Here is an 18,618-nt window from a genome sequence, read left to right on the forward strand (position 1 = left end):
AAGAGATAGATTATTCAAGGAGCAATTAAGGAGCTATCAATCAATTCTCCAGTTGGAACCAAGATGGAATCAGTTAAGTAAGCAGACTCTGTGAACAGGAAACTTTTAATCAATATTTTAAAAGACCTTTGTTAAACAAGTTTTATTTGTGAGTAAACATTTTAGAAAGATCATGGCCACAGAAAGAGTGGATAATATAGTCCTATACAAAGTACTGTGGAACCAGGGTGGTGCCATGTTTGACTGGGCCCTCAGCAGCCCCCCACATGTGGGTCCCTCATTGTGACTAAGTCTTGATCTAGCCCATTATATACTTTCATAGAGAGGGGTTTTTTTTTCTATCTGTCAGATTTCCTTTAGGAGTGAAGTTTACTAGTTTTCTTTTAAGTTGCATGGGGATTGGGAAGAGGCTGTAATTAGACTAGAAACTAACAGATTCTCCCACTACATTTCTGTAGTTGGACCAATACCATGTTAGTGTAAACAAGAAAGTTAACATTGTTCTTTAAGAAGAAAAATCTGCATACAGCCTAAAACTCTCAAAATTATTTAAAGCTAAGTCAAGCTCTTCAATATTGCAGTAAACTGGCTGGAGCATTTAGCTTTCGTATCCCTCTGGAGAACGCTTTAAATGCAGCTGTACTAAAACTGTAATAAATAAATAATATCCAAACCCTCACTTTCAGGTGAAACAAAGAAATGAGAATTTTAAAAGCCCAAGTAATTTCCTTATCTGTACAGGCCCTTCCTTACATTTGTTATTTTCAATGCAGCAAAAGAAGAAGAATGATAAATCAGCAAACAGGTTTGTGAGTGTCCCCAATCTAAGTGCTCTGGAATCTAGTGGAGTGGGCAATGGACATGCTAACCGCCTGGATCCTATTCCAAATTCACCCATCCATGATATTGAGTTCAACAGCAGCAGACCACTTCCACATCCTATACCACCCAAAGAGCCCAAGACGGTTTTGAGGTGAGCACTGCCTCACCAGTTTTTGTTTTTCCTAACTTGGAGAAATTTTTTATTTCTTTTTAGCTGAACCCACATGTCTTTAAGAACACAGGAGTACAAATCTTACTTTGGAATCTTAATTTTCACACTATATTTTAAGCCTCTTTACAGTATTCCTTTTTTATTGTAGAACTTGTTGAAATGTAATTCCTCTCCCCTTTTCTAATAAGTCTGGAACCCTTCTTTCATTTTTCTAATGAACTACACAGTCAGTATGGTTCATGTGCTTTCAATTGTTTACATTTATGAACAATTGTGTTAAATGTTTGTGTTATTACTAGCTGTCCTTTCAGAATGTTACAATCCCCATATTAAAGGTCTTTATTGTGTAACAGTGGATCTTACCTGACAAAACTGTTTTCTGTGTTAGATGAATGTGTGCTGATTTATTCCCTTTCCTTACCTCAGATAAAATCTTTATTGGAAGCAAGCTTAGAATATGTGTAAATATCTGCATGTATTTAATGCTGGGTTTCAGCATTAAAATACCCAAGTTTAGCTTTGCTTTAGGAAGTGATGGAATGAGTTTTACTATCAGATTAAGTCAAATATATAGTGCTTGATAGCCTGGTGAGTAAAAGCCCTTTCCATCCTGCTTCTTAATTCCACTTCAGTGTTACCTGCAAAATATAGTCTGGGGGCAGAAGAGAGAATGATAAAATTTTATAGTATTTTTTTTCTAAAGGCAAAGTAGAGTTCCTGTAATATTAAATGTTCCTTATTTTTCCCTGTGCATGTGGTATGCATGTTTGCTCAGGCGTCACTAACATGCATGTGCATGAATTCATGGATTGCGATGCTGGACTTTCCATTGCAAATTATTTCGTGCCTTGTATTACCCCCAAAAAACGGTAGGGATTATTTTATTAATTTTTCTAACAATTACATTTTACTAGCACATTAAAGTAATATAAAGATTACATCATGCAGGTATATTTGGGGATTATATTTGTGGGTGGCAAGTGTGTTTGCTTTGCACTGAATTCCTTGTTATAACATATCTAACCCCATGTGCATGAACCTACAATAATTCAGTTTGGGCTATGAAACAGTTAAAATACATAGTTTAGTTTTCATTCTGCACGTGTTTAAGAATATGATGCTTGCATCATACTTCTGACAACTAATTTGACCAGAAGAAAAGGATGCTAAAAGAGGATCTTCCAAAAATCGCTTTTCCCCACAGTACATTTTTTTAAAAAGGCAGCCATCCCATTCATTCCCCCGCCTCTCCAAAAATACTATTTTCCCCCACCCTCTTATGTGGCTTAGTGACCATGTGCTGCTGATGCTCTCCAATGGAGTGGATGATCGGAAATAGTAGAAATGGGCATTAAACTAAATCAGGTTATCCTATGACGTGATACTTGATTTGCAAACATCGTGTGCTATGTATTGGCTTCTTTGTGCTTTTTCCAGGCCTTCTGCATTTTCACTGTTGGTTGTAGGTTAAATCTGTCTTTTCTTTTTATGAATTTAGCCCTCCTCAGACTGAAGCTTCTCCAATGGCTTCACCCGATCCACAACGTCAGGAATGGTTTGCCCGTTACTTCACATTCTGAGAGATTATTTTTGTGTGTGGCACAGTGTGGTGTGGACTGTTCATAAGAGCATGACCTTAAAATAAACCCTTATGTGAACAAGCTTACCTGTAATATGTCAAACACTGTGAATGAGAAAGTATTTTGTCTCTCTGATTTGAAAATGCACTGTATTTTATGTGATATTTGTTGGAATCACTTGACATGGTAATATAAATGTGCTTAATGACACTTTTATTTTTATTTAAAATGGAAGAGTATTTAAACTTTGTAATTACTGCATAACAAATTTTCGTAGAAGAAACTTAAAGCTTCCTACCCATTTTCCTATAAATATGTATTTTCTTTGGTTTCAGGAAAGGCTTTCCCCCTCCTGTCTCCCATCCCAAATGCAATCAGTTGCATGGTTATTGTATATCAAAATAAACTGTCAACAGTTTAAAAATCAGACTGCGGGAAGATATGTTTAAATCCTTCTGTTTTTATTTAGTTATCTTGTAGAACTTGACTTTAAAAATTGTGTTTACTCTAAAAGTGGTGAAGAATGCAAAATAAATAGCAGTAGTATAGCTGATGGCCTTTAGAGTGATTTTAAGAACATAGTAAGAACATGGCATCCTTATTTCTTATCTACAACTGATCTGCCCTTTAGTAATTATAATTACTATATTTTAATGTTGGATTTCATCAAACTTTTGTCAAATATTTTATAAATACCTACAAAGACAGTGCTCTTTAGAACATGTGGGGTACTACACTATGTAATGCTGTATTAATGAATAATCATTTATGGAAATCTGCATTTTGAGGACATTATAATTTGGGAGCAAAACTCAGGCTTTACAAAAAAAATAGTGCTAAATCAATTATGCATAATAAAGCATGCAAATCTTTCATTAGAGCTCCAGCATACTTAACTTACAAAGAAAGATGTTCCATCTTACATTATAAAATTAAGCCAGGGACCACATGACCTTTTTCATATGGCAAATGAGCCTGATTTTCCACTCTATTCCACTTGTCTTACAGATGTGCAATCTCTCTGGCAGAAAATATGTAATACCATGGCAAATCTGGTTTATATACTTTTGTTGATGATGTTGTCAATTCCAAGATTACCACAATGCAGCTGACACTGGTAATCTCAGGGAGAATTTTTTTCTTTTATGAATGTACTTTCAGACCTGATATTTGTATCTTTAAAAAAAAAGACGGGGGATTGCTTGGTTATTTTAAATAAGATTTTTATCCTTCGATACAGAATTATAGCTCTTCATTATTTCTGCTGAAGCCCTGACCATGTCTTCCCATTATGCAAAAACATAATCAAAGGTACCATTAATAGTTACAATAAGTTTTATATGTAGCATATGTATAAAAGAATAATTTGTATGTTTTCATATAAAATATAAAATATTCTAAATCAGAATTTTAAAAATGTATCTCTTGCAAACTCAGCCTGAAAGCTTCACTGGAAGCAGTGTTCTAATGTTTTGCTGCTAATCTAAAGCAGTGTTTGGCAGATACTCTATGGTTGATGGATTTAACTGTAGGTATATGCAGCCTTTACATTAGAAGAAAGCCATATCAAGTCAAAGTCAGATTTCTTGGCTGTTGTGTGAAATAAAACACACTGGATGATTTTGATATGATGTTCTGAAGTATTTGTTGTGTTGTGTTTCTTTTTTCTTCTTTGAGGTCACTACATTATTTTATCAAAAGAGCTCTAAAAGTGAGAAATATTTGCACCTGGTATGACGCAGGTGGTGCTGTGGTCTAAACCACAGAGCCTAGGGCTTGCCAATCAGAAGGTCGGTGTTTCGAATCCCCACAACGGGGTGAGCTTCCGTTGCTCGGTCCCAGCTCCTGCCCACCTAGCAGTTTGAAAGCACACCAAAATTGCTAGTAGATAAATAGGTACTGCTCTGGCGGGAAGGTAAACGGCGTTTCCGTGTGCTGCTCTGGTTTGCCAGAAGTGGCTTAGTCATGCTGGCCATATGACCTGGAAGCTGTCTGTGGACAAACGCCGGCTCCCTCGGCCTATTGAGCAAGATGAACGCCGCAACCCCAGAGTCATCTGCGACTGGACTTAACGGTCAGGGGTACCTTTACCTTTACCTTTATGTATAGGTATAGCAATCTTTAAAGTTTACTTTCCTTCGGTTTTCTTGTTTACAAAATGCTCTTCATGGGGGAAGATCAATATTGCTAGGCATGCTGCCTTATTCAGAAACTACTAACTGAGCTACCCTAATAAGTGTCAAAGAGCTCCTAGGTGTCCTGAAGCAGTTTTAAAACTTGCCTTAAAAGGCCTGTAATGAGCTAGATGCGTAAATCTTCTTCCAAAAATCATCCTCTCATATCAGCAACTCATGTATCCTTCACATATAAAGTCCTTTTCACGTGTACTTGGGGGCTGGCTGCACTGAACAATCCTGAGGACAGGTTCCCACAGCTTTTCCCTTTATGTGGTGTACACATAAAAGTGACTTGATTAAGTGAAGCTATCCACTATCTCCAATGGAAAATTTGCATTATTTAAGCTTGTTCTTACATTCCACAGACAGGAATTAGAAAGTTTGTGGACATAACATTTAAAAATATTGCTTTACTTATCAATTCTAGATGGGAGAAACCCTCACCATCCGTACTATCCTTATCAATTTTTTAACACAAACCCCTTTTCTCCTCCCACCTCCCACAAGCAAAATACAAGCCCCTGCCCCAGTTAGACTATTTTAGGTTGATGATTTCTGTGGTCCAAACCTCTGGGTGTGTTGTGGAAAATGCTGTTCTCTACTCCTTTCAATGTATTTTCAAAGAAGCCTACATACTATGTCACTATATCATATAGCATGGGCAGGGCTTGATGGCAAAAGTGGATGAAGCTACACCATAAGACAAAAAAAAGTAAGAAAGTTTAGGCAGGACTACACCATATGGACACAATCCTGGCATTGCTGGGAAAATAATTCCACAGCTTTTTAAATATCCTGATCAAATGGGTTTTGTTTTACGGTTTTTGTTTCTAACCTGTCCTTCGCTTCAGAGTAATTCAGACGCTTGCTCCACCTTGCCCTTCTGCTGTAATATTTTTGTATGTGTCGATATCTGTGGCCTCTAGGCCTTCAGCTCTCTCAACAGCCTGTTCCAATCCCCAAATGCCTATGCCAGTTTAATCTCATTTGCACCACAAGGTTGGAACTCCTTGTGGTCCCACTTCTCTCTGCTAGTCAGTTGCAGCAAAAACACTCTTAGGGCATCTTAAAGACTTAACAGATTGATTGTGGCATAAGCTTTCATGGACTAAAATCATCTTCATCTGCTGGATCTGATGCATCTAATGAATTCTATTACACAGAAGCTAATGTCACAACAAATAAAACTGTTAATCTTTAAGATACTGCCCTGACTCTTTGCTGTGCTTTTTTTCTGAAGCAGTTCTTTAAACCTCAAATCCTCATTCCCAGTTGTAATAACCAAGTGAGAGATACATTGTTTGTATTTGTTTCTTACAATTGTCATTTCTTGCTCCCCTACCCTCTTGCTCTTCCCACTGTCAAAATTTAGATTCTTAAGTCCACTGGTTGTTTATGAACCTAGGCAAAACACGAAGCTTATTGATGGCACTTAAGATAATAATAAAAGTGCTGTAAAAATCATCACAAGGTCCATTGAGGAATCCTGGGAGAATGCAAACTGGGCATAAGGAGATAATAATTTTCAGCAATATAAATATGCCGAGAACGAATCATTCTACTGTCTGTGTTGTCAGTTTGTAAGTTGCTCTCCCCACCAACACACTAAACTTTTAAAATAATAGGTTCTAAATTGTGGGAATGCACATTGATAAGATATTTACACATACATTGCTCCTCAGAAATGGATGAATAAAGGAAACTCTTGTCACCCTCTATTTATTAACATTTGTGATGGAACCCAAAAAGCATGCTATGAGCAAAAGGCAATTATTGTATAAACACAGTTGCTTATGATTTATGCTGATTCTGCTCTGTATGATGTACCCTTGGATCTTAAGGAAAGTCCTTATCCTGCTCTGTACCTTGTCACCGATGTGGTGTCCAAAAGGAAGGCCAACTCAACTGAGCATCTGCATGCTCCACCTTTATCACTGGAATTAAGACAATAGATTAGCTAAGTTGACTGTTAGCTGTTACCACCTACTGAACATAGAACAGTACAACTCTACAGTAGCTTGGGTAAAAAGCCCAAGGCAAGGATGTAGACAACAATACTATAGGTTGCCTGTGAAACCGGCTATTTTATAGTTGCAGTGGCATCATCGGCATCAGTGTATTAGCAGGAGAGAAACAAAGGTCAGCCCTGATTATCCAGTCAGGAAGGGAAGAATGAAGGCAGAAAGGAGCACTGCATAAGGTCATACTTAATTTTTTTAAAGGCATTTTCTACAATTTAAAACAGGTGGCTAACTTGCAGAGCTTTTGATGTAGTTATACCACAATTCCCATTAATCCCAGCTATGCTGGCTGGGACTGGTAGCTGTAGTTCAGTGGCAGCTGGAGGGCCACAGCTTAGCCACCTCTGTTTTAAAGACTTCAGACATGAGGGTTCGGGGGGGGGGGGAGAGAAATGTGCCACCCCACCCCAGAAATTCCACATAAACATAGGCAACATAAGACTAGGTCTAGCCACCTGAGAAACAGTTTCTATCCAAATGCAGTTTTGGTTTTAAACGCAGTGTAAGGAGTCTCTGTGGGAGTATATTGTATTTAAAAATGGGGTATCAGTGTTTTTAGGGGGCTAACCAGGTTGGGATGGGTGGGATAGCAGGTTTGTTGGGTTTTGAATGTCTTATGTGGATTTTTCAATTTCGTTGTTCTGTATGGGACAATGACAAAGGTTATCATATCGTAACAACTGACAATGCAGCTTTAAAAAAGTGCCACAGCAGTCATTGTACCCAGTTGTTTCTGGATGGAGGACTGCAGGAAAGTACATACTCAAACTTAAGGTTTTTTTTAAGTGTTCAAAGGACTTCCTATACAGTATTTCAGTAATCCTTCCAGCAGTTTGATGAGTTAGGCCAGTATTATCATCCCCATATCGGACACAGAGGCAGAGACTGAAAATGCCTGTGGTGGGGTTGAGTAACTTGTAGCTCTCCAGATGTTGGATTCTAACTTTCATCTGCTCCAGCCAGCATGGCAAACCACCAGTGAGTATGGGATTTGTAGTCTAGCAAGGCCTGGAAGATCACAGTTTAGTCCTTGTCCCCATGAGTTCAGGGTTTTTATAAAGTAGATTTTCCTACTGTATGGAAACAATGCATTCTACCTTTCTATATTGTTGCACACCACCCTAATCTCCAAGCAGTGTGACATTCCAGGGGTTCCAGGAGCTTAACCAGGGCTCAGTTTCCTTGAAATGAGAGACAGCAGAGACTGTGTTGTCTTTATGATACATGGTTTATTTACACATCTATGCAACCTGAGCCTACAATGGAGGGGTTCACAGCATCAACACACTAGAAGGTCTTGCTTCTCCCATAGTCACAGTCTTGGATTCCAGCAGAAATCAGGCATGGCTCTCACTCACCGGCTTCTGCCTGCTCCTTGCTCTCAGCTTTCTCACACACCATTGTCCTCACTATAAACCAGGTGAGGAAGCAGACCCACCAATTTGCCCTCTGGCACAAAAACACTTCTGTTATACTAATAACCATGCTTAGGCGTATTAACACACAAAGAAGCTGGCCGGGCTGCTTCAACTATGGAATCCTACACAGTTTTAGCCCTCGTTGGATCCAGAACCCCAGAATTTAGAAGGGACTTGGGCACCGTGCAGACTAACCCCCACAACTCTCAATATTTTGCATATACGTTGTTCCCGACAATGCCTGCCACTCAGGTGCTTAATTAATAAACACATATGCCTACCATTATAGTTATTCACAAGTCGTACGAAGTTCAATGGGCAATACCTTCCAGGTAATCCCGTTAAGAGTCTTAGCCTAGGACGCAATCCGATCCCCAAGCGAGGCTCACATGAAAAGGGCAAGTCACCGGGACATAAGCCCCCATTGCACGCCTATGCTCGCGCGCTGTTAATCTTTGCACCCCTGGCCTGACCTCTAGTTAGGGGCGGGAGGAGAGGGTAGTAACAACTGACTTTCTCCCCACCGCTGCTGATTCCTTGGGTTTATTCCTGAGAAGAGAGGCATCACTAGCCTCCTCCTCTCTCCGGCGTCTCGCATCAACTCTCCCAAGCTCCTCCTAATAACCAGCAGCCAGCTCAGCTGAACGGGCCGGAGCGAACTTGGGAGAGAAGGCGGGGACCGAGAGGCGCCTCGTCGCTCCCGCCAACTGCACAACGCTCGTCCCACCCACAGCAGCTACTACCGCCGGCGGCAGCGAAGACTGCGAGGAGCGGCCGGCCGGCCCGCCTGGGTAAGTCCTGACGGAAGCCCCGGAGAAAAGGCGGGGGAGCTCTTTCTTTTTCCCCCCAATAACGCGCTCCTCCGGGGTTACTTCCTCCTTCACACGCTTCCTGGCGAAGACGCCACTCCGCCTGAAGAGGTGCATCTCCCACAACGGCGGAATTGGTTTGTACACAGGCGGCTCTTCCATTTCAGCCTCGCTTTGCTTTGCAGCCGGCTTCTCCCGCCGCCCCTTTACGGCTTCGGCTCTTTGCAACAAGTCACAAAACCATCAACCCCGGGGGCTCCCGGCGCCCTGAGCGCGGCGGCGGGGCGGGGCTTTGCTTCCCACGAGCGCTGCGCTCCGGAGGCGGGAAATGCTGCTTCCTTCTGGGGCTGCAGCCGGCTCGGTGCTTCCCCTCCCTCTCCCGTCCGCACACAGCGCTTGCCTGAGAGTGTTTAGCTTGAGGCGCGCGATGTTTTCGATCAGAGCTCAGTACGACTGAGCGTGTGGAGAAGAGAACATGCGCAAAGTGCCTCTCCCTCCGCTCTGGGGACATAGGCAGCAGTGTGTTAGGTTTTTGTGGGGACCGCTTTGCCGGGTGAGCTGCAAGAACACCTGTGATAAAAAATGAATAAGGAGGCCCGAAGTCAAGGGCGACATGGCGGTGGAGGAGAAGGGATTTGGCCTCCACTCTGCCCCTCAAAACTTGCAGCTGCCCAGCTTATCTCTTCTCCACAGTGATTACTGGAGCAGGAGTCCTGGTGTCTTCCTTCCTATTCAGTCCTGAAGCACCAAAAAGAGAGTTTTCAGGGCTTCTTGGTCAGAAGGCAAAAGTTCTGTGAGCTCCTGTACCCCAGGAGTAAGCAAGGTGCCACCCTCCGGTCAATGTAGGACTTCATCATACCTGACCCCTGCAGGCTGGGGGCTGAGTAGAGCTGGATCCTAACATCTGGAGGGAGCCACCTTGGCTGCCCCAGTGTCTTAGATACATGGAAGTTAACCAGTGAGCATTGCTCAGGTTGATAACTGAACCAAACTACAGCTGATACATACCCAGAGTATTAGGAGGTATTAAAAATGCTGATTTTTAATTAATTCAATTTAAAATCAAACATTTATTTATTTTTTTATTTGCTCAGCCGATTTGCAGTATAACACCACCCTTTAATTTTCAGGGCAGCTCACGTGTTGCAATAAAAGAATGGAGCTTCCGAAATTCTTACCTGCTTGCTAAAACTTAGAAGCCTGCCTTTTCAGAGCTCTGTGCGTGAAAGAGCAGTTTTAAATTTGTCGGTTTAAATAAATAGGCATGGTCGGATAAGAACTGATTTGCTATATCAGTAATAATGTTTATCATTTGTTAAACACCAGATAGGTATAATGGGTACATTATTGTCCCCCATGCGGTCTTTTGGGAGTTTGGTCCCAAAGTGTCATTAGTACACAGATGACACACAGCTCTACTGCTCCATAATATCTGAATCAGGAGAGGCTGTGTGTGATGTCAAGCGTTATCTGGGCACAGTGGACTAGATGAGGGCCAATAAAGTGAACCTGAACCCTGGGAAGACAGAGGCTCTGTGGGTTCGTGGTTCCTGTGCCCAAGAGACTAGAAAATTTCAAGTTCTAGTTGGGGTTGCACTTTCTCTGAAAGAACAAGTTTGGAGTTTCGGGGTGCCCCTTAGTACCTGCACATTTTGCCCCATAATTTTCTTTCTAGGCGGACCTGAGACTTACATTTTAAAAAATGAAAGCTCAGCTCAGGGACATTTTCATGGACACCATGGTTCGCACAGGCATCCAGTTGGTGATCTCTGGCCTATACCTGCCCAGTCACTGAGATATTAGAGGAAACACTGTTGGTGGTCCCCCATGGTTCAGAGGCATGGCTCGTAGTCACCCAAAACCATGTATTTTGTATTGTTGGCCCAGTTTTATGGAACTCCCTTCCAGTTGAGGTTATACAAGCCCCCCTCCCTCTTGAACTTCTGGTGCCTATGGAACACTTATTTATTCCAGCAGGCATTTTAACTTATCTCTGGTTTTATAGTTTTAACTGAGGTTTACCTTTATTGTATTTTCTGAGCATCACTTAGAGACTACTGTAGTTAAGTAGTATGTAAATTGTTTAAATAAGAATATAAATAAATAAAAGTTGGTGGTGAACACGCCTTGTAAAAATAAACATTGTTACAGAAATTTGTAGAAGTACAGGAGATGTGGGAGAGAATTTCCACTAGAAACTACGGTAGGCAGAAAACATGATTAAAGTCCAAGTCAATTGTAGAAACAAGTCCAGAATGGGTTTTAAAAATTATTTTATTCATTTATTCAATTTATAGCCATCCCTCACAATGGAACCCAAAAGAAAAAGAAAGGTTGTCTGCAAATAATTTAAAGATGTGCATTTTTACTGGCTTAATGTAATTTTTTTCATCTTCTAATTATAGGTTCACTATGCTTCTAAGTACTGAACAGATAAACCTAATTGGACAAGTGTTTGAGTCGTATGTTCTGGAACACCACAAAAATGACCTCTTGCTGATTTTAAGAGAAAAAGATGACGATACGCATTACCCAGTTATTGTTGATGCTATGACGCTATTTGAGACCAACATGGAAGTTGGTGAATATTTTAATGCTTTTCCCAATGAAGTGCTCCCTGTTTTTGACAATGCGTTACGCAGGGCAGCCATGACCCTTTCTCAGTCCATTCCTCAAACGGATGACTTTGTTGTTAAACAGAACCTTCATGCCAGGATATCAGGTAAGACACATGAATTTCATCAGATTGCAAACATGTATTGAATTGCATTGAAGAGAAGCTCTCCAGGCATTAGTGTAATCTATTTATTTATTCATTTATTAAAAAGAATCTTAATGATTATAGATTGTAAAAAGGGGAGGTTGGAGTCTGCTGTTTTGTTCACAGTTTTCTTTTCTCCCTGCCTGTCTCCAGACTGTTCAAAGTGGCATGCAGGATTGCCACACGCTTTGGGCAGGTCTCCACCTTTCCCTCCCTCTGAAATGGTTCTTACTCAGTCCCACCAGCTCCTAGATTTTACTGCTGTTATTAATTATGGTTTCTTTTTTTCATTATAATATTTATTCTCTGACCAGTGATCTCAGTCCCCCCTCAATGACTGCATCCCTTTGCTTGCTGGCCTCCCTATCTCTTATCTTATAAAGGGCAAAACAAGGTGGCTCCTATTATTCTTCAAATGCTTTACTTTTGGATCTCAGTTGTCTGCTTGTCTGATGCTTTGCCTGAGAACCATGCCAAAAAGATGTGCAGTAGCTTACTGAAGTGCTGTAGCTGTCTCTGGCTTGAGGTGCATAAGCTGTGCTTTAAGAAGGTCGTCGAGTTTAGGCCTATTAATAGAAAACAGGAGGCTGCAGGCAAAATGGTGGGAAAACATGAAGCTCTTCTTAATTTATGTAGAGAGTATAATATCTCCAAGGTTAGAATAACACACACACATTCTCTCTCTCCAGGACTTATTTTGTGTTCTGACTGAACGATGGGGTGTTTTTGTTTTTAAAAGTACGGTGTGCTTCGTGATCTATTTTTATGTTAATCACTCCCCTCAAAGGCTTCCTCCCTGTATGCACCTGCAATGTCACACTGAGGAAGAGTATTGTTATCAGGAGGAGATAGTGTGATGCCATCAATTTTCCCTCTATAAGGCCTTGCATATCTTTATAACTATAACCTATGGATGTATCAGTTAATATGAATCTGTGTAGTCAGCAATTCTATGAACCTGCAGATTTAGCATTTATTGCAAAGGACTTAGTGAAATGCGTACAGATGGGGGGCGGGGATGCAGTTGGGGCAGGGGTGATCTGTCTTATAGAGATAAAGCAGAATATGGTCTCACAGTGATCACAGAATGCTTGCCAAGGCTTTGAGAACTTTATAGGTTGACATGGGAGTTTCCTGCTAGCTATCTCCCTATGTAGAATTCCAGTAAAACATAAATAGTTTCCAATGCCACGAGAACATGGAGAAATAAAATAATTATTTTATTATTTATTAAATTTGTATACCTGCTTCATCAGAGGATCACAGGGTGGTTTATAACATAAAAAGACACAGTGAGAATATTGACAAGCTGGAATGTGTGCATAGGAGGGCGACAAAGTTGATACAGGGAACTGCCCACTAACAGTGTGTCTGTCTTATCTGGAGTGAGCTTCAGTGCATTGTCTCTCATCCAGTCCACTAGCAAGGCAAGACAATAGTCTGGCACATCCACTGCTCCACCTGCAGATATAAAGGAGAAGTAAGGCTGTGTGTCATACGCATATTGCTGAAAACTTATTCCACAATTCTGGATGACCTCACTCAGTGGTTTCATGTAGATACTAAAATGTGAAAAGGCTGTGTCAGCAAAACAGGGTTGCATTGAAGAGCCTAGGGTTCTCATCCAGTAAGAATCCCACCACAGATCTTGTCAGCACAGGGCCTGCACCACTTGCCTGTAAGGAGCTTGAAACCACTGCTGCATGGAAAGGAGGGGATTCTTGGCAGTCTGCAAAGGGTAATCTCATCCCATGAATAAAAGCTGTAAAAGAGCAACCTGAATGTTTTTTATTGCCTATATGAATCCAAAATAACTATTTGAGCTTTGGTGAAACATCACCCAAGAATTCTGAGGGTTGTGGGTGGCCAGCATATCATAAGCTTGACTTTCACATATGCTTTAAAACCTCTGAGTATTAGTTATGTGTTTTAAGCTTATTACCCTCATGATATATGTGCTTATGTTTTATCTGCTCTAGCCAGTTGTATCTGCATTTGCTTTAGAAGTTTTGTTCAAAGTCATTCAAGTGGAAAACACTCCACCATGTAATTGATTGAGAATTGCACATGGTAGATTAATGACAGATAAGTTTGAAAGCACGTCAAAGTGCAAGTAGATGAATAGGTACTGCTCTGGCGGGAAGGTAAAAGGCGTTTCCGTGCACTGCTCTGGTTTTGCCAGAAGCGGCTTAGTCATGCTGGCCACATGACCTGGAAATACTGTCTGCGGACAAACGTCGGCTCCCTCAGCCAATAAACGAGATGAGCGCTGCAACCCCAGTGTCATTTGCGACTGGACTTAATTGTCAGGGGTCCTTTACCTTTACCTTTCTGCTAGGGGCCAAGGGTAGCCAACATAGTATGCCCTAAACATTGATGAACTACAGCTCCCACAATCCCTGACCATTGGCCTTGTTCACTGGGACTGTTGAGAGTTGGCATGCCACCAGTTCCCCATCCAACCTGTTAGTAGTAGATCAAGTTAATGAAATACTTTGATGGCAGCTCTACATCAAGGTGTATCTGAGAATGCTTTGCAAACTTGTGCTCCTGGGGAATTGAAAATGCAGCCTTGATGGGATTTATCAGTGACATAAGAAAACATAGCTTTAATTAACATTTGTGGGGTAATATTTTCTATGTGCTGATTTACCAGGTTTGCCGGTTTGCCCAGAGCTAACCAGAGAACACATCCCAAAGACCAGAGATGTGGGACACTTCCTCTCAGTCACTGGCACTGTTATTCGTACCAGCCTTGTGAAAGTCCTGGAGTTTGAACGGGATTACATGTGCAACAAGTGCAAGCATGTGTTTGTGGTCAAGGCTGACTTTGAACAATACTATGCTTTCTGCCGTCCTCCAGCCTGTCCTAATGAAGAAGGCTGCAACTCATCTAAGTTTACTTGCCTCACTGGAACATCCTGTGCTCCCAACAGCTGCAGAGACTACCAAGAAATCAAGATTCAGGAGCAGGTATCAAATATCTTTAAACTAATACCATGACTTTTCTGGGGTCCTAATTTTGCTATGGAAATCAGTGGATAGATGTTAGCTTCAGTGATATGTCTTCTCCATCCCTTTTAATATTGGCTATACCTTCTGCCGTGATTCTGTGTCCCAGCCATGACACATTAGTTCCCACCATTCATCTCTGCAAAATTAGGATCTCACAATAGGGTTAACACAAATTGGCAAAATGCTTAAACAGATGATATGCCCTGATGACTGCCATAGCCGTTATAGTAACATGGATGCAAGCATAGAAATTATTATGCATTGTTTTACCATTCTGCCTGCATTCTACCTGTATCTTATAATAATTATGGCAAACTTCAAATATACTGTGTTGAGATTGTACTGAATTTTCCCTGGAGGACAAAAACATTACAATTACCGGCATACATATAGATTAAATCCCTGTGTTGCAGCAAAATCACATTTTTGCATCTTCTTATAAGGAACATCTTAATTTTTAAGCGGACAACAGTCCTGGAAAATCACATTAGGTGTGCTTAAATAAACCATCAGGTTACAGTACCATTCCACATTGCTGTTTAGTTATTTTTTTCTCTTGATATTTTTCCAGCAGACATTGAGAGATGTGAATTAAAATGATCAGCACCTAAAATGGTTTAAGACCAAAGGCTAGTTTCATTGTCTCTGATGGCTAACTTCCCACTCCATTTCATCTGAGCAGCATGTCCATTCAAATCTACTCTTTAAGAGAAAGTGCTTTTGTTTTAATTCAGGAAAAGTTTAGTGTTTTGGAAACTTTGTGTGCAGCATATGGAAATCCCAAGAAATGCATGAAATTAATGTACAAGAGCAAGGTGGCAATTGAGCTCCTTCCTAATTCCCTTCCCACCCCCAAATAATTGTAACAACCCAGTTTGTATCTCATCACCACATTGCCTTGTATTTATTGGTTTGACATGTCAAGCGTCCCCATGCTGTAAAAGTATATCAAGGCTACAGTCCTAAACAGATTGATTTGGGAATAAGCCCCACTGAACATCATGGATTAAATTATGACTCAACTTGCATAGGGTCAGGCTGCAAATTATTTGGAAAGGGGTCACCATAGTATTCATAACCTGATTGGAATATAGACCAAATGAAAGCAGATTGCCTGGACTTCTCTGGGTAGCTAAATAATTATTTCCCAGGGATGAAGCCACAAATGATCGACATAGGTACGCAAATGTAATTTCTGTTGAGGTATTTGTAGGATTCTAGATCAGGATTATTTTGAACATTGTTTATCTTGAAATAAAATACATACACTTCTTGCAATCTAGGTTCAAAGGCTCTCTGTTGGAAGTATTCCTCGTTCTATGATAGTTGTCCTTGAAGATGACTTAGTTGACAGCTGCAAATCTGGTGAGTTCTGTGTCGCTGCCTGTGTCGCTGCCTGTGTCTTCTTTAGGACTGTCCATGTTTGAAAAGGTGAAAGCAGAGTTGTTACTGCCTAATAGGAAACTGTTATATGCCATGTTGTTTTGCTGGCATTGCGGTCATACAATATGAAATCTTGATACTTTAGGACAATTGTGGCTTGTCAGGGGAAACTTCCATTTCAAGGGGTACCTTATTTTCTTTTCAGCCCACTGATCTTTTTAATGGTTTTTTAAAATGCATTTTTCATTAGAAATTTATTCCATACCTTTATTTAATCTAATGGTAATGCAATTAACATTTTTTTATCATGTTGCAGTACTAATTGATAGATGAAGGGTGTGGTCAAAGTTTTTTAAACCCTAAATGTAAATTTGATCTGTTTGCAAATACAGTGGTGCCCCGCAAGACGAATGCCTCGCAAGACGGAAAACCCGCTAGACGGAAGGGTTTTCCGTTTTGGAGGTACTTCGCAAAACCAATTTGCTATGGGCTTGCTTCGCAAGACGAAAATGTCTTGCGATTCCTGGGGTTTTTTCCCCCTCCCCCCCTTTTCCCCAAGCCCCTAAGCCGCTTAACAGCTGTTCGCTAAGCCGCTTAACAGCTGGTTGCTAAGCTGCTTATCAGCTGATCTAAGCCGCTAATAGCCTTTTAGCAGCTAATTCGCTAATCCCTTAAGCCTTTAATAGCCGCTAATAGCCTTTTAGCAGCTAATCCGCTAATCCCTTAAGCCTTTAATAGCCGCTAAACCGCAAATAGCGCTAATCCGCTAATGGGCTTGCTTCGCAAGACGAAAAAAACCGCAAGACGAAGAGACTCGCGGAACGGATTCTTTTCGTCTTGCGAGGCACCACTGTATATTATTCTTTATATGCACAATTTAAAAATCATAATGTTTACCACTCGGTTGTTCCTTGCTTATAATTTGGTTGATTAGTGGTTGTTAGCATTAAACTTTGCTTTTAGCAGGTATTGTCTTGTTTATTTATTTTTACTTGAGCTGCATTGCCTCTAAAACTTTACAAATAAAGATTTTTTAAAGTTGCTACGTAGAAGATAATGTCATTGACATTAGGGAAAAACTCAGTCAGTAGAGCATGAGACTCTTAATCCCAGAGTTGTGGGGTTTGAGCCCCATGTTGGGTAACAGATTCCTGCACTGCAGGGGGTTGGAATACATTATCCTTGTGGTTCCTTCCAGCTCTATGATTCTATGATTCCAATCCACCAGAGTGCTAGCATCTAAAGTATTTAGCTGTTAAACAGATGTCTGCTGGTATTAACCAAAGTTAACTGGGAGAGAGGCAAAGGATGTGCTCTGTATGCAAATGCTAAGTTTTATTCCTGACTTTCCCATTTTAAGGGTTGGGAAAGGCTCCTGCACAAACCCTTAGAAAGCCATTTCCAGTCAGAGTAGATGATGCTGAGCTAGATGGACCAATAGTCTGAGTCAACCAAATGAAGCTTTGTGTGCTCAGAATGCGATATGTGCAATATTGTTTTGACCATTCTTTTTTTTTGTCCTCAGGTGATGACATAACAGTTTATGGAATAGTAATGCAGAGGTGGAAACCTTTTCACCAGGATGCGCGTTGTGATGTAGAGATTGTCTTAAAGGCCAATTACATTCAAGTAAACAATGAGCAGATGTTAGGTGTTATAATTGATGAGGAGGTCCGCAAGGAATTTGAAGATTTTTGGGAAAAACATAGGGGTGATCCCTTAGCAGGTTTGTAAAAGAGAATATAATAGATTAGTGGAATGAATAAATGCTAACACACCAATTTTTTTTAGCGGAGGTGGGGTGGGGACATATTCACAATTAGGGCTGTTTTGTTAGGTGTGATTTCTAAGCTGCCTGCTTTTATGGAGGGCAGTTGGACTTTTCTATCAGTTGGGTCATACCTAAATATGCAAAACCCACCTACACTGTCAGTTGTTTACTCAATAAGTGCACATTTGATTCCTATTTGTTTCATTCTCACAGCATTTTTTCTCATCAAGATACTTTGGCATCAGGAATTTTATTGTTTCTGAGCATTAAAAGCACTAAAACACATAGTTCAAAGCTTTCTCCCAGATAATAAATTCATAGCAAATTTATTGCAGGTTCTATTATGAACTTAGTTGTACAGTGGTACCTTGGTTTACAAACTTAATCCATTCCTGAAGTCCGTTCTTAAACCAAATCTGTTCTTAAACTGAGGCGCACTTTCCCTAATGAGGCCTCCTGCTGCCAATTCCCTTCCACTATTCAGCTTCCGTTTGCAGACCAAGGTAAAGTTCGCAAAACGGAACGCTACTTCTGGTTTTGTGGAGTTCGTAAACCGAATAGTTCATAAACCGAGGTACCACTGTATGCACTTTTTATATAAATAGCTTAAAACGACATCAGAACGTAATGGTCTGTTGTCTTGTTAGATGATGTGTTGAGCAGCATTGTACATTGTACTGTCAAAAACG

General features: G+C 40.7%; 2 protein-coding genes across 23 annotated transcripts in view; both read left to right on the forward strand.

Moving 5' to 3' along the window:
• Positions 1–4,205, forward strand: part of FAM184A (family with sequence similarity 184 member A) — a 62,436-nt gene extending 58,231 nt beyond the window's left edge. For 10 of the 16 annotated variants that reach the window (XR_014509947.1, XM_083435180.1, XM_083435186.1 and 7 more), the window contains 2 exons: positions 774–973; positions 2,493–4,205. Coding sequence is in view for 12 of the 16 variants with exons in the window: in XM_083435180.1 (XP_083291306.1) it covers positions 774–973; positions 2,493–2,574 (282 nt within the window). In the remaining 4 variants the exon portion in view is untranslated. Of the gene's footprint in view, positions 1–773; positions 974–1,769; positions 1,864–2,492 lie in introns of all 16 variants that reach the window. The other 6 variants (XR_014509944.1, XR_014509945.1, XR_014509946.1 and 3 more) reach the window with 2 other exon arrangements.
• A 2,642-nt stretch (positions 4,206–6,847) lies between these two features.
• Positions 6,848–18,618, forward strand: part of MCM9 (minichromosome maintenance 9 homologous recombination repair factor) — a 32,520-nt gene continuing 20,749 nt past the window's right edge. For 2 of the 7 annotated variants that reach the window (XM_083435194.1, XM_083435199.1), the window contains exons 1-5: positions 8,020–9,136; positions 11,405–11,721; positions 14,417–14,733; positions 16,059–16,140; positions 17,684–17,884. In XM_083435194.1, the coding sequence (XP_083291320.1) occupies positions 11,412–11,721; positions 14,417–14,733; positions 16,059–16,140; positions 17,684–17,884 (910 nt within the window). In that variant the 5' untranslated portion in view covers positions 8,020–9,136; positions 11,405–11,411. Of the gene's footprint in view, positions 6,952–8,019; positions 9,137–9,271; positions 10,023–11,404; positions 11,722–14,416; positions 14,734–16,058; positions 16,141–17,683; positions 17,885–18,618 lie in introns of those variants that run through there. The other 5 variants (XM_083435197.1, XM_083435195.1, XM_083435193.1 and 2 more) reach the window with 5 other exon arrangements.

Source organism: Podarcis tiliguerta (assembly GCF_965153285.1).
Source record: "Podarcis tiliguerta genome assembly, chromosome: 3".
Classification (NCBI taxonomy): domain Eukaryota; kingdom Metazoa; phylum Chordata; class Lepidosauria; order Squamata; family Lacertidae; genus Podarcis; species Podarcis tiliguerta.